The following is a 16,120-nucleotide window of genomic DNA, read 5'->3' as shown; positions in this document are numbered from 1 at the left end:
AGAACATTCTAGAGACTTCTGAGCGTGTGCAGGTATTGTGTAAAGACTGTGCTGGTCCAGCCTAATGTCATGGACACTATTCCGCTGTCTGAAATCACCCACAAGGTTAATCACTCATCTTACATGAGTGTCTCACAGCTGTCATACTTGCGTGCCAGATTGAAATTAAATGAAAAATACTTTCTTTTCCTTTTGAAAGATGATGTCAAGGGGGTACCTGCTTATCTGGCTAGTTACTATATCGATAAATATACATAGCTAGTGAACTTTAGTCATAAAATAAGGTTTAAAATGTAACTTAGCTTGCTGGCTACCAAGAGGTATCTTTGGAACATTTTAGCTAAACCCAGGACTGGACCTCAAGGGATCTTCTCTGTAAGGATGACGTGCAGTACGGGGCCCTAGCATGGTCTTTACAACCGAACTCCAAGCCAACATTTGGCTTTGTTGTCGTTTGTTGAGTCAGCGTGTTCTGGCTGGGTTACCGTACTCTAATAAATCTGTAGTTTCAGAAAGTGCCGTTCAAACCATTCTCAGACAGCCGGGGATATGCGTATGCCCTGTCTGGTCTGTGAAAATACCTTAGGTGTAAAAGGGGTGCTGGGTGGGTGTATGGGTGGATGTGTGGGCAGGTGTATGGATGGATGTCTCACACAGATACCTCGGTGGGTCCATGCGGCATCACCGCACTGTCTGTAGGCCACGTGCAGCCATCCTGAGAGAGAGAGAGAGAGAGAGAGAGAGAGAGAGAGAGAGAGAGAGAGAGAGAGAGAGAGAGAGAGAGAGAGAGAGAGAGAGAGAGAGAGAGAGAGAAAACACAAGGCCAACATGAGCTGCGTTTGACAGAGACTTGGTACATTACACCCACGTACACAACCACTCCAACTGAAACAGGGCATTTTGGAAAAAATTACAAATACCACAGATGCATATTCAACTTCAAATATGCCTCAGGCAAGAAAATAATGGGTCTCCAAATACTTGTCAGAAGATGCACAAATAAAATACCACAATCAATAACAGTGAAAGCAAGCAATGAAACAGGAATCTAATTGGATGTTTAACTGAGTATGTGCAGGAAGAGATGGTAGGAAAACTGGGGCTCCCACTCCAGCATTCTGCACCCTCCCCTCTCATGAATAAACATGAGGCTGCTGCCTTAAACCGACTCCCCCTCTCTTCCCCTTTCCACCCTTCCCCCCTTATTTCATCCTCTCTCTCTCCCTCTCTCTCTCTCTCTCCCTCTCTCCCTCTCTCTCTCTCTCTCTCTCTCTCTCTCTCTCTCTCTCTCTCTCTCTCTCTCTCTCTCTCTCTCTCTCTCTCTGCTGCTCTGAACTGCAGTCTAGACGTGCTCTGCTCAGCAATCTAAAACGCAGGAAGCAACACACACACACACAGGCAGAGGGGACAGGGCAAGGACAGGCCATATTGTGTCAAATACGAACAGTTACAAGGTCATCCCTCTCAAACACACACACGACAAATATGGAGTATGAAAAACACAGGAAACACACACCCACATTCATGACCACTGAGCACCCCCTCACTCCGGACACACATGCACTCACCGGCTGCAGGGCCTCCTCCCGTCTGTGGGCCTGGCTCTGCTGACTAAAGAGGGCCCAGGCAGACAGCCTGTAGTGGTTCAGCAAACAGATGATCACAACTACCATCACGGTCATCACCACAATTATGATTATTATCTGAACAAACTCCAGTTCAGCTGCAAAAAAAAAAAAAGAGGGGGGGGGGAGAGAGAAGGAGATAGGTGTTAAAAACACACCAAAGCCATTCATAAGCAGACAGCAGAAAAGCGTTCACTGGCACATGAAATCATGATGGGCGATGATGCAGCCTGCCAGCTTGCGTGCACTTCCTGTTCTTTCTACTAGGGGGCAGTGACGAGGCCTTTCAAGTATCAGTACAGAACAGGGAGGTCTGGCCAAAATCTGATTTGAAAAGTGACGCAGTTGGCTAATCCACAAGAATGTGAGGTTGTTCCAAATGTCTGCTGTCCCCTAAATGAACAGAATGGACAGGCAGTCACAGCCTCAAAAGGAGAAGTGTCCGAGAGAGAGAGAGAAAGGTTGTCAAAACTGATTTCAAAACTTTTAAATGTACACCTGAATTTTTAGGAGTCTTAACACACATCTGTTCTGTCTTTTAAATCATAATCTCTCTGTTTCTCCTTCTGGATGTTTGGGTTCTTATGAGACATTCTGCGTGACGTCCTGTTTGGGTTTCCCGTCTTGTCTGACTGCAATCTAAAGGTGGTGAACGTGCATCCCAGACCATTCCTGCAGGTCAGAGCTCATCCTCTAACTGAGGCATTCCAGTACCTCCAATAACACCCCCAGAGTCTCAGCTCACGTCCACACGCACACGCGCGCACGCATGCATGCACATACACAGACACAAACAGATGGGCACAGAAAATAAGGTCTTGTTGCCTGGTCCCAAGAGAGGGCTGGCACGCAAGCTACGCAGAATGGAAAGATGGCATGCACCATGGATTTTGAAAGTACACCCCCCCCACACACACACACACACACACACACACACACGTCCCGTCAGGCCTGCTGCCTACTGCCAAGAGAACCTTGTGTATGTGTTAGAGGACAAAATAAGGACAGCATGTCAGAGAAACACACGAGACAGGGTTCAGTCAAGTCATGAGAAAGCCTAATAAACCCGTAAAAGATGCTTATTAAACACACACTCCAGCCATTTATGAAAACTTCCCAGAATCACACCACTTCACCAGTAAACCATGACCAGTGCAACCACCACCTCACTATCACACCACCACCACCCCCACCCCCCATTCCTGCTCCACCTCATTCTCATCCACATCACCTCTCAGCTGGCGCAGCACCACAGCTTAAGAAAAACCACACTACTCCTTCCACAGAACTGGAAAGGCACTTGGAAGTTATTATTTGGGCTTTTTTCCAGATTCAAGGAAGTATTAAATACTGAGATCAAAGCAGTGTTTTGGGCAACCAGTCTCAAAACAAACAGCAAAGTAACACCACAAACTGTAAAATTGCGTATGTAAATATAAATAGTCATAGTTTGAGTCTGCCAGAAGCGTTACAACACTATTACTTATGTTTAAACTCAGTGACTCAATCACATCTGAGGGTTTTTTTTTTTTGGGGGGGGGGGGGGGATTGGGGGGGGTTTGTTTGTTTGTTTTACCATCGCCCAACAAACACATCTCACTATGGTATATGATAAATTTGGCTTGCAATTTATTGACTACAAAAATGTTGGACTTAACAACTACAATATCCTTTTAAAACTTTTGTATATTTTTGCAAAACCACGCTAACTAATTCACCAAGGAGATTTTGAGGTTTTTCAAGTCAAAACATTGTTCCCATGGTAGGGGAAGTCATCTTATTTCTAACCAAGCATGTATGTGTGTGCACGTGTGTGTGGGTGGGCAGTGCTGGGTCTAGCTGAGGGGGCTTCACGCAAACGTGGTGACGTGAGATGGATGAGGAGGATGAACAGTGCGCTGTCAGGAAGCAGACTATCAGAACGTCGGTACCGCCTCACACAGCAGCACTGTAGGGCTGTATTAGCCACACAGAACCCTCAGCCTTGAAAATCTATTTATGCCACCTCATGTTGTCCGCACACACATACAGTCATTGGACACAGACTCAGGAACACACACACACACACACATCCGTGCCAACTTTGTAGACAAGCTGATGAACCCCTGTTGTCTGTCACTTTGTTTTAACATGTATTTTTTTTGTGATGAGTTAATCAGAGGAAGACTCATGTGGCCCATCAGAGGAGCAGACTTGGGGCAGAGTGGCAGAGTGGGCAGGACTAGGGAAGACGACTCTCCAATCAGCTGATCAGTAATGGGTGGTGCTACAGCAAATTGAACTTTCCCATGATATATATCACTCTACTGCTGCAAAGGCAGAAGGAACAGTGTGGGGAGTTTTTCCTGGCATTGCTCCTATTTTCCCCATCCTCTTCCAGTCAAATCTCTTACATGAAACAACTTCATTTATAGTTTCCAAATGAGACTGGGGTTTGGAGTGGTAATTATACATCTAGACACTGAGAGCCATCAGCAGTTATCCACACCCAGACCCACACCCAGACAAGCTTTGTCTTCTGAATCATCTCCTGCAGCACAGCGAATTCTGAACCACAAGACCTCTCCATCATGGCCTCCTCCTCGCTCTGGAATAGATGCCAATCCCAGACTGCACTGGGGCAGCCCTGTGGTGCCGGTGGCTGGCAGTGTGCCGGGTGGCACAGAATGCCTGTGCAAGACAAGGCCCCGTCTGCTGGGAGGTAGAGGGAGAGAAGACACGTCCCATGAGCACATAGTCCACCACCAACACCCAAGCCTGCTCTGCAGCCCCTAACCGGATTAGGCCCTGGACCCCATCCAAAAGCCAGACCAGGAGAGAGAGAGGCGCACACACACTCTACCTGCATCCACTACACCTCTAGAGCTATAAATGCTCAAATCCAGTCAAGCCCCTCCTACTCTCTGGCTCCGCCCACTCCAGGTGAGAACACGCTGGAAGCTGTGTCAGCTCTGCTCATGCACACAGATGTTTGGATGAGTTAGGCATGCTTCATGGGGTGGGGTGAAGAAATCTTAACAGGTATCTGAAGTAAACAGGGCTACCATAGTGGCGCTCTCACACACACACTCACACACATACACAGAGAGAGAGGGTGTATTGCTGTGTACTGTAAATGCAACATTCACTTGTGTACTTATATTCATACACACCTGTACAGTTTTATGCTAAACTTGTATTAACCTGGACTCTTTTTTATTATTACTTTCCTTCCCATGTTGTGTTATAGATTAATACTGAATCCACTGTATTTACAAATATATGATCACCTACTTTTAATTTTGCCATAAAGTTGTTTGACTTTGTTTTATTAATGATAACTCAAAACCACTTCAGAATTTGAGAGAAAGAAGGGAAGAATTAGAGTGAAAGAGGAATAAAGGGAAAGAGAGGAGAGTAGCTAGTCTGCTTAGCCTGATGTGGACTCCACGAGTTCAGACAGGTCAGTCCTCCTACCATTCCACACACTAACCCAGTGTTGTCAGCTAACAATGGACCTGCAGTGACATGTAACACACGTAGACTGCAACACAACAGCCCTGAGCCTGTATTTTATCAAGTGGTGTGTATGTGTGTGAGTTTGTGAGAGAGAGAAAGGGAGAGATGCCAGACTGACAAGCCCAGAGACAGTACTGTGGTTGTGTGTGAAGCCTGTTCTCTCTCTCCAGAGGAGCAGAGGGGAGGAGGGGTTATGCAAGAGCCCCAAACGTGCCCCTCTCCTTCTGCTGGGCTGCACCCGCACAGCAGTCAAGGGTACACCAGGGCCTCCATGTCTATAGTTCATGGAGCCATTTCCTGTTTCCTGCTCTCCACAGTTTCATAACACAAGGAAAACAGCTGTGCTCTCACAATCTGAGAGCAGGAAGAGGAAGCTGAGAGAGTGAGACACAGAGAAGGAAAGACAGACAGACAGAAACAGGGAGAGACTTCTGCCTGCATATAGCCATCTGTGCTGAGGCCTTGGATGTTTCCCCCACCCAGCCAAGCACTTTGAGACCACTCCCGAGATACCAAACCCCGTGTGTCATATCCACTCTGAGATGCATATAAACATCACATCTACAACAAACTACTGCAGGTGGTGGGTGGAAGTGTTGTGTGTGTGTGCGTGCATGTGGTGAACAGCTAGTTTCTAAGTGACATCACTATGACAGGACAGTGAAGAATAGAAAAAAAATAGAAGATCCCCCTTTACCCCCACTTCTCTCTCTCTCTCTCTCTCTCTCTCTCTCGCTCTCTCTCCACACACACAGCCGCTCTGGAGAGGACGAGGAGGGTGATGGAAGCTCCCGCCTCCTCGGTGCAGTGGAGCTCAGAGCCGAGCCACGAGCTCAGACAGCACTGCGTTAAACGTGGTAAAAGAGCCATCACGACAAACCCCACACATAAGAACGCCATAACACACACACACACACACACACGCCATGGCCACCCCCACACATACACACACACTAGCCACCCGCATTGGCTCCTCGTGCATGTGGGCAGTCCTGGTGCTCAACAGAACAATAAGTCGCAAAGGGAGCTAACCAACGTTACCGCATGCACGCACACACACACGCACATACAAAAGGCATTGTGGGACACCTGAGAGGCAATGGGACACCACTTCCTGCTCAGCTGTGGGACACCACTTCCTGCTCAGCTGAGCCGCTTCATTGAGATGAAAGAGACATGTACCGTGGCTCCGCCCCCTCCGCCCAGTCACTGTGGCTCAAGAGGAAGATGGAACAATCTCTCAGTTACAGAATCCAGCCTTTCTGGAACAATCCCTAGAAATATGCTCCAAGTCCCGCTGGCAGGGGAAACACTATAGTGGGCCCAGAACCATAAAAACACACCAGGAAGTAAGCATCCTGGGGCTCTCACTCCCTCCATTTCTCTCACTCTCTCTCACTATTTTTTTTCCATTTCTCTCTGTCCCTTTTGTTTGTGTGTGTTTTTTGTTTTGTTTTTTTTAAAGGAAAATGGAAAAGAAAACAGCTTGTGGAGTCGTTCAGCAAAGCAAACCCTCTTTCTGGTGTGACAGACATTTTCCATTCACACTCAAGGTGCATGAGAATGTGACACAGACTGTGTGAAAGGCAGAGAGCAGTAGAGGAAGAGGAAGATAGAATGAATTTAACAGAACAAATGTGTCTCAACACCAGAGACACCCTTCTCAAAAAAAGACCTTCCATGTCCCGTCAGTGTGACGCATCAGGCGGGGGTGTGGGGGGGGGGGGCAGCAGGGGGCACTGTGCAGAGGGGCCCAGCAGTTTAACACTGGTGTCCATCCATTTCCATTTCACTGGTGCTGTGACCTCAGCTTGGCTCTCTAATGCCAGTGCTGCATCTGAGATTAAAGAGGCCCCCCCGTTTGCCAGACAAGTCTAGACTCCCCCAGGCTACAGCACCTAGACCTGCTTCATTACCCCACCTCCGATCAGCCTGTGGAGGGGATGCCTGGTGGACCCACACACCACCTGTTCCACAGGACCCTGCCCCATGCTCCGCCCTCCCTTCCATCTAGGCCCACACCAACACTGCTGATCTTATGCTCTCTTTCCCTTCCTTTCTCCCTGCGTCTATCCCTCATCGGCTCCTCCCGCACTCGTTCGTCTCCTTCGGAGGCGGGAACCAGCCCTGACTTACACTTCCTGCTCCAGTGTGCTCCGGCACACCATGTTCCTACGGCAACAGTGCCGAGTACAGCCACGTGCTGCGAACAATGCCGCCCCTCAACGATACATGCCTGTGACATGTGTGCCGCGCACACGCACACACACACACACACACACGCCTGCATACGCAGACACACACTCTCATGTACACGCACATACCCATATGCCTACATGCACACACACACACACACACACACACACACACACACACGTTCAAAAAGGCCTATGCTGTAACCATGCAAAGGGTGCCTTTCATCTCCAAGTTGCCATTTTCTTCAATTACGTTATTCCAGCCTGGTTGAAGGTGTGTATGTGTGTCTGTGTGTATACAATATATATTTGTGTGAGAAAGGCAATTGACCCCGTGCCAGACCATGAGGTCCCCAGTGCCAAGGGAGCGGCACACCAACGCTGGGGCTGACGGTCTGATGGTGCTTGATGCCTGTGTGCTGAGAGAAACTGGAGTTTAGGGTGCAGATCACTGGTTGATAAACCAACCAACCAAGCCACTAAATTCCACGAGGCTCTGGTAACAGATCTAGTGAACAGCACATGTGTGTGTTTGTCTGTGTGCATTTGTCCGTCTTTGTGTGTAGGGGGGCACCTAAGCAAGTCCAAAACAATCTCCACCCTTCACTTAACACGTGGTGGTTGTCATGTCTCATAAGAACTGTTGATACAGAGCACCTGGGCTTCACTTCACCCATGAGTGTGAAGTCAGGAGAGAGGAGGTGGTCAACCCTGGAGCTCCAACACGTCATGTGGTGGCACATGGCCACGCCAAGTACACAGGAAGCAGAAGGCAGACCTGCACTGGGTCCATACGCCAGACTCACCACACACAGGAAAATGAAGCTCCATGCACGACACACAACACAGTCCCTCCAAACTGACTTCAAACCTGCTGTAAAATGGAGCTCATGGCCACAGGCCAGAGCTTCTTCAGAGAGAGAGAGAGAGAAACGCAGCTGCAGTGGATCCCAGAGTGCATGACGGCTCCTGCATGGAGTGCAGATGTGCTAAACTCCCTCCGCTAGCCAATTCATGGCACAGCCTCCAAAGCAGAAGTCTCAGATCTTAACAAGCTCTGAACAGGCAGGTCCAGAGGATGAGGAAACGCAGCCGGATTCACCGCTGGCTCCTGACTCAGCTGCAAGCCAGAGGCAGGCAGTTTGGAGATATTTTCACCACACACACACAGACACACTATTGACTTAAGAGAGATGCATGAAACTAAACACACAAATGAGTAAACAAACATTAGCCTAACACTCAGAACACAGTCAGCCCCATTACCTGGTATTCAAATGGTGCATAACTGCTCGGTAACATTACAGTCTGATAATATCTTTGTCTGATGGCTGGCCCAGGACGGCGTGCTGTGGACCTATACCCTTCGCTACACCCTGCTACGGCAGGTTTCTCCCAGACAGGAGAGGGGAGTAGTTGTGCATATAAGGGTAAGTATGCAGGGCTATCAGTAATATCTCAGGTCAGCAATATTTCTTTCTTTGGTTGTCCCATTCAAATGTAGGCATGATTTTTATTCAAAAATTCAGACTCTCTGTCTGTGTGTCTGTATGTGTGTGTGTGTGGGGGGGGGGGGGGGGGGGGGGGGGGGGGGGGGGCAGCTGCTAGCAATGAGACAGGCGAACGATGGGAACAGCTCCCTGGTGAATTTCCAAACAACAGGGACAGCCAGCTGCGACCTCGCTCACCCTCACTCACCCTGCCCCCACCCCCACACCAGCTAAGCTCCAACACCACCATGCGTAATGCAGGGAAAGGCGACACAGCAGAAACAACTCTCCGCTGCTGCAGCTGGCTGCTGTTTGGCACAAATTTGACTGCAAAATTGTGCCAAACAGGGGCAGATAGGGCCACTTAGGTGCATAGCTGTCATTTTAACCACTGACCTAGCACTACATCCTGTTGGGCTAATTTGCCCAAATATATTTAACCTACAAGTCAAACGTACACTATCCAAAGCCCAGGACAAAGACACAGGGGTGTGGGAAGACCCCATGACCTCTGAACTCAAGGAGCCATGGGTAATGAACAATTGGGGGGTTGATGTCTTAGAGCAGGACTCATGCATGCCTGATGAGTGAGTGAGTGAGTGAGTGAGTGAGTGAGTGAGTGTGTGTGTGTGTGTGTGTGTAAGACATGGCAGACAGAGCAAGACAGTCAGACACAGACCCCATCGTGCCAGGCGTGGCTGTGCACCTCTGGTCACTGTGCCCATGCTGGGCGATGTGGCACCAGGCAAGGTTGGACAGTCAGAGTCTGGGAGAGACTACCGAGATGCTCATGACTTTTTCTGCATGTCTGCTGAGAAACACCTTCTGAGGTTTAGTCCGTTTTGGTTATTTTTATGTTCATTCCATACACTGTAAACAACCAATGACAAATCTCAGCTAAACAATGACAAGCCTCAGCTAACCACTTCCCATGTCATTCCCAGGGCCTCTGAACTGTAGTGGACCCTCAGACCATGCTCTCACCCGCTTTCATTCCCAGTTGGTATTGTTGGAATCTGCTTTTCAATCTTTTGATGGTCACTTGTTAACATTCTGAGAGGGGAACCTTATAAGTTTGAGAAAGGTGTTGTAGTAAATCAATCAATTGATCTGGCTCTACACAAATAAAACACCCCATTATCATTGTTGCTGCTGTTGTTGTTGTTGTTGTTGTTGTTGTTGTCTATGCAAGAAAAGAAACTGAATGGACAGGAAGCATGGAGTTTACTGACAGGAAGCCCTCACTACTAGCACCAAGTTTTTCCCATCACAAATGAATCATCATATTCCAAAAGGCGCTTTGAACATAGTGAGCTCGTTACATAAGTGAGTTTGACTCAAGTGTCTGTGGATGTTAATTCTGAGAATCTTCTGTAGCCTACGTGTGTTTACTCTGGCTGACACCATCTCCCACCATCTTCCTCCGTGACAGACGAAAAAAAGGCTACAGCCACACTGCATTCATCAGACCAACGTTACATCGCAAGGGTACATGTTCTAAAGTGACGAATGACAAAGATATTCAGCAGTTTAATAGTTTGAAACACTGAAAAGTCTGGTACTCTACCTAAAATCGTCACATGATGGTTCTAACATTTGCAACTGACCTGAAGAGTTTACACAATTCACAGAAGTCAGTAAAGCCCAACTGCATTAGCGCACCCCCCACTCACACACACACACACACACACACTTCAGATCGGGGGCACACACATACATACACAACCACAGTTCAGACTGGACACACACAGACATGCAAAAACATACCAACACAGACAAACACAGGATGAACTCAGGCCAGAGCAGTGAGCCCACCAACCTCATCGATCATCTCCAACACCTGAGGCAGCCTGAACATCCACACGCCACCCCACTGCAGCTAGACTAAGCCAGGCTATGCCAGCGACAGCAACAAACAACCCCCCACCACCACAACAGGACCCCAGCAGGGCCACCAAGCTACAAACTCCACAAATGTCCCCCTGCTATGGGCCCACAGGACCCCGTGGAGGGGGTAGAGGAGTGGAGTGATGGTGTTGTGGAGGACAGACACAAAGAGGAGAAACATGGCCAATGTCAAGGCTGGCTGGGTCGCAGAATCCGGGTCTCAGCTGCAGCTGTCAAAAGGGCAAAGCTCACACACACATTCACCCGAGCCTGGGGGGCAAGAGGAGGACCTGATGTTTATAAGCCCCCATACAAAAAAACAACTGTTCCCAGGAGCTGCTCTGCTCTCTCAATGACAAGAGGAGGAGCGTCTCTCTCACACACACACACACACACACACACACACACACACAGTTTCCAGAGAAACAGAACATTTCGGACAGTGGTCCTTCATCAGCTGTGGACAGCAGCTCTATGGAAACTCACTGTAGAGTCAGTTTAAACACGCTCTGATTAGACCTCAGTTTGGTCTAAATAACCACGTCACCGATTTCAAACATTTTCAGGTCAAGCCTAATCAGCATACTTAAGACCAGGACTTAAGGTTTCTGACAAACACACACACACACACACACACACACACACACTCACACACACACTCACACACCACACACACTCACACACACACTCACACACACACTCACACACACACTCACACACACTCACACACTCACACACACACACACAAAAGCTAAGAACTGTGTGTGCATGAGGTTATATATGTGCCAGAGGGGATCATTTCCATTTAGTAAATGGATGTAGAAGATGAATCTGCTTAGTCTGGAGATCCCACCACTCCCTCCCCTGATGACAACACATGCAGTCCTACAGACAGAGGGAGGCACCCCAACACAGAGATTGGAAAGAAGGGCTGGCAAATGACCTCTTCCACAACCCCAACTTACACACACACACACACACACACACACACACACACACACGCGCGCACGCGCACGCACACGCACACGCACACACAGATATAGCTCTAAACCCATACATTAGATGCATTGGTCTATTGTAAAGATCAACATGGCCAGTTTGGGCCTGTAAACTTTGATCTGACTGCCTTGTTCCAGGAAGAAGGTGATAACCTGAAGGGGACAGAGAGCAGGAGGAAGTTCTGCCACTGCAGAGCCTGAACGCAACACTGCTGCCTGCAGCCCTGCGCACCACATATTTCCCTAACAATGTCCTTACCGCGCATAACGACGTCCTCTTAGGTGTTCGTGCAGCAGTGACGAGCACTGACAACATGGTGAACCGCCTGACAGGCTGAATAGCTGCCTTACAGGCTTGCCCTGCTGACCGCCTGCTCACACAGACTGGTAGACGAGTCAGAGGTATGACCCCCAGCGGTCAGACTCATCGTAGTTAGATAACAATTCTACAACTTTCACTCAGCAGCAGTCATGTACCAACCTCCCCAAAATCACACCAACTGCAGTCATCACCAAGGAGACTCTGATGCCAGTGGCAACAGCAAATATTTATGTGCTCCATGCTGCAAAAGGCAGCCCAATAAAAGAGTAAAAAATCTTCAGGAAATCAAGGCTTCTGAGGTGTTTTACAAAAGTCTGATGTAATGATGTTACACTACACAAACGTGCCATTACAGCAGGCATTGAGGCTTTTTAAGCATGAAAACCTGTTGGAGATGTTCAACTGCTTTCACGCATGTAGGTGCCCCATTTAGGTTACTTTTTTGTGGTTGTTTTGCTTTGGCAAAACAAGATAAATGTATCTTCTAATGTACAGTTATTCGTGTTTGGTATTGATAACAGTATAATACTACTTGATTGGTATTAATCATACTATTTAAAATAATGTTATTGTCCAGTGATATCTAGATAGATACTGCAACATCAATATGATGTTTTAATGTAAATTAAAATTTTAACCCTCCTACGAAATTTCATACACACACACAGGCGTCTTTTAATGGCAAAATTCTTAATTCCACATTCGCATGCTACCACCAGCGATAAAATTTTAATAAAAGAGGCCAGGGTTTTGTGACAATAACAGTCTGCTCTTGGATCTTGTGTCAGACGTCACCCCAACACCGGCCAGAGTGAGGTTGGGCTCAGATATTGACAGGGCTGGTGTTTTCACACCCCGTTTGTTACAAGCACGGCTGCAGGGTCTTGACGGGCCAACAGGCGGCCCAATATCCCGTTTTTTTATTTATTTTTTAATTTAAAAAAAATGATCATTCTTTTTTTGCTCCTTCAGAATATGGATTTTGGCTCTCTCACTGTAGGTCTGTTACAGGCTTCAGCGATTCAGATATCCGGAGACGGAGGAAGCGTCTGAGTGAGCTAACGGAGGTGTACGGCTTATAGTGCACCAGGTGTCCAGAGCACGCAAACACTTTAAAAAATGGATTACAGCAGGAGCTACACCAAGAGCGATCCTCTGTTCTAACTACAGAGGTAACCATGTCTGAAGCTTAGTTATACATGGCAGGCCTCCAAAAGGGGGGTGGGTGGGGGTGTGTGTGTGTGTGTGTGTGTGTGTGTGTGTCGTCATTGGCATCCACGCTAAAGCTCTGATCAGGAACAGCACTGCAGTCTAATCACCGAGCCAAGTTCACCGCTGAGAATATCCGCCGTCTGCGCGCACAGTCCCAAACATCACAGCCGTACTTGCATTGCAGACATCGCCACGAGCCCACCGTTCACGCACAGCAACACACACACACACACACACCCGACCACAAAATCACACACCATTGAAGTCAAAGGTGAGAGCCAAACGCACACGTTTTATTGCATGGGTGTGCGTATTAAAAATGTCCTAACGACAAACGTAGTGACCAAAGTGTATTTCAGGCTTGCGCAAGAAGGGCACAGCACTGGCGCTCTTCTGTAGCGAGATACGCGAGGCATAGGGTTTCAGCATGGAGAAGACAGCACTGCATCGCAGTTTCATTTACAAGTTTAATACTATGTCGCGGGCTTACACATAAGACCACGGTATTTATATATAAATCATGTTGTTCTTGTTTTTTAAATTGGCAATAGCTCCAAAGAAGTGGAACGAGTAGTCTTACGACCGAAAAAGTCAATTCAGTTACAAGAGTAGTCGTAAAAGGACTGGTTGTGTGCTGTAGAGGTTCCAGGCTGTAGGCTCTCCCATCAACCACCCTTAAACGGCTCATTACGGTCGCGTCTCTGGCTTTGAGCGGGCAGTCTGGCCGGAGTGAGCACAAGGACGACGGGCGGCCGAGCTTCTGCGCTCATTCCAGACCGCAGCGTTATTCTCAGCGCAGCTACAGCCAGACACAAACACGCCTGCAAAGCTTCAAATAAGGATCCGCATAACAGCGCGTCTGCAAAACCATCGACGCAAAAATGCGCCCGCGGTAGAGACAGAACTGAGCGGAGGAGTTAAGCGAATACATGCGCAGAGCACACATCAAAAACAGCAATTTTCAGCTGATGCATCGCTTCGAGTTCGGTTACACCATAAAAAAACATTAAAGCGTGCATGTTTACGCCCTGCGTAAATATAAATATACTGCAGTTTCACCTTTTAATCAAAAATGATTTAAGGACCCAACAGACTAAAAATAACGGCTTTTTCCAGCTTGATTATCTGCGTCTTTTACGAAATTATTGAACAGATATTTCAGTAATACGCCACACACGTCCGCTGACTGCTATTCGGTCTTGCAAAATGTTAAGACATCGGCGGATAAGATCCAAAATACATGGTAAAGATACCACAAATCCTTAGAATAGAGGCTAGTCATACGGTCAAACGTACCATATCCATCATTTGTTAAAACAGGGTATATAACAGAGCTACGAAACAAGATCCCCGCACGGCTGTAATGGTTTCGGCGTATTTCCTCTAATAAATACAGAATAGCGAATGAACCATACTAAACGAATCACTCACATATATCCATTCCCTGTGGCTGGGATCCGGTGCAGTTGCAGGAGCAAGTGACATTGGAGTTGGAGTTGCTGGAGGTGCCCGGAACCGTTATGTTTTGCATGGGGCTCGGAAGTAACGGGACGCCGGTGAAGAGCCGGCGGTAGCGGCCCTGCACGGTGTATGGACAGCCTAACCAGCGCTCCGCGGTCAGCGTTGGTCTCTCCGCTCACACATCCCTCACGCCATGCTCGCCGCTTCCCCGTGGAGCTGTCGGTGCCTACGGTGACCAGATTTTCCGCATCTTGCCGTCTCGTCGATGTGTGGTTTTTTTTTTTTTTTCCTTTTTTTTCCTTTTTTTTCCCACCCCCTCTCGCTCGCTTTCATTCAGAAGAATGGCTCACTGTTCCGGTCTCGTGGTGTGGGCAGGCGTTCTCCCCAGCTGTCTACCTCCTCCTCCACCAAAAGGGGGAGCAGAGCCAGACAGACAGGAGGGGAGGGGAGGGAAGGGGAGGGGAGACTGGCGGTGACAATGGCGCTGAGAGAGGGGCTGGTCTAGCCGGTGGGTGTGTAGGCGCTCAGAATTACACCCTCTCATTAGTGCCAGCCACTACCAATCAAGGCAGCCATTGAGAAGGCTAACCTTGGGCTGACCCCGCAGTCTAGCAGATATTCAACAGATGTGGCAGAGCCCCCTTTCCAAACTGTCTACTATCTATAAATAACCGGAGCAGTTTGAGGGGCGTGTGTTTCTGGAGGTGCTGCTTCTCTGACAGAATGGTTAAAATCAAAAGCAGCTGAAATATGATGCGTCAACGTTACATTAAGTTTATGTGGACGTTATTGGCTTTGTTGTGGCATTTAAAAAACAGTTAAAAAAGAGAGACGATGCTACTAGATAAACCAACGAAGCACTGGCAAGCGCCCTCGCTGACTAGAGATTTTTAGATACGGAAAGGAGACCCTGCGACACCAGAGACAAAACATCATCCAGTGAATACCAAACAAGACCACAGCAAACGTTCCCCCCTCTGCCAAGCTTCCCAGTCTCAAATGTATCCATGCGTTCCCTTTATATTATTTTATTTATTGCAATTTTTACAAATTGTAACGAGAAATATTTAAATAAACAGCCTACAGTTCTTATTAACCTACATGCATTCACGTATAGTTATGCGTATGCTGAACCTAAGTCACATCTTAAAGCAGGTCTAAGAAATAAATCTAGGCTACGTAACGGCAGCAAACGAGACACACACCGTGTGTCGACCGGCGCACGAATTAGATGGCGCATGCTGCCATTCAGCGCCCCCCAGTGGCGCCTGCGATTACGGCACCACTGCAATAGCTCATTACACGTCTACAGTTAACAGGCGCAAAGTTAAACGAGGGGTTAGTCCTTGTTCGTCCCTTCAGCTAGGCAGTACACACACACACACACACACACACAAACAATACGGTAAATTTCAGATCACTCCAATATTCA

The 16,120-nt window shown here is 48.0% G+C and overlaps 1 protein-coding gene across 6 annotated transcripts in view; it reads right to left on the bottom strand.

The window, feature by feature from the left end:
* The window catches only part of ldlrad4a (low density lipoprotein receptor class A domain containing 4a), a 53,184-nt gene that overhangs the window by 5,328 nt on the left and 31,736 nt on the right, over window positions 1-16,120 (bottom strand). For 5 of the 6 annotated variants that reach the window (XM_035528776.1, XM_035528778.1, XM_035528779.1 and 2 more), the window contains 2 exons: window positions 1,569-1,723; window positions 662-715 (listed from right to left, as the gene is read on the bottom strand). In XM_035528776.1, the coding sequence (XP_035384669.1) occupies window positions 662-715; window positions 1,569-1,723 (209 nt within the window). Of the gene's footprint in view, window positions 1-661; window positions 716-1,568; window positions 1,724-14,658; window positions 15,067-16,120 lie in introns of those variants that run through there. The other variant, XM_027022882.2, reaches the window with a different exon arrangement.

Source organism: Electrophorus electricus, chromosome 8 (genome assembly GCF_013358815.1).
Source record: "Electrophorus electricus isolate fEleEle1 chromosome 8, fEleEle1.pri, whole genome shotgun sequence".
Taxonomy (NCBI): domain Eukaryota; kingdom Metazoa; phylum Chordata; class Actinopteri; order Gymnotiformes; family Gymnotidae; genus Electrophorus; species Electrophorus electricus.
The sequence above is the reverse complement of the archived record's forward strand: the minus strand, read 5'-3'. Positions and strand labels throughout refer to the sequence as shown.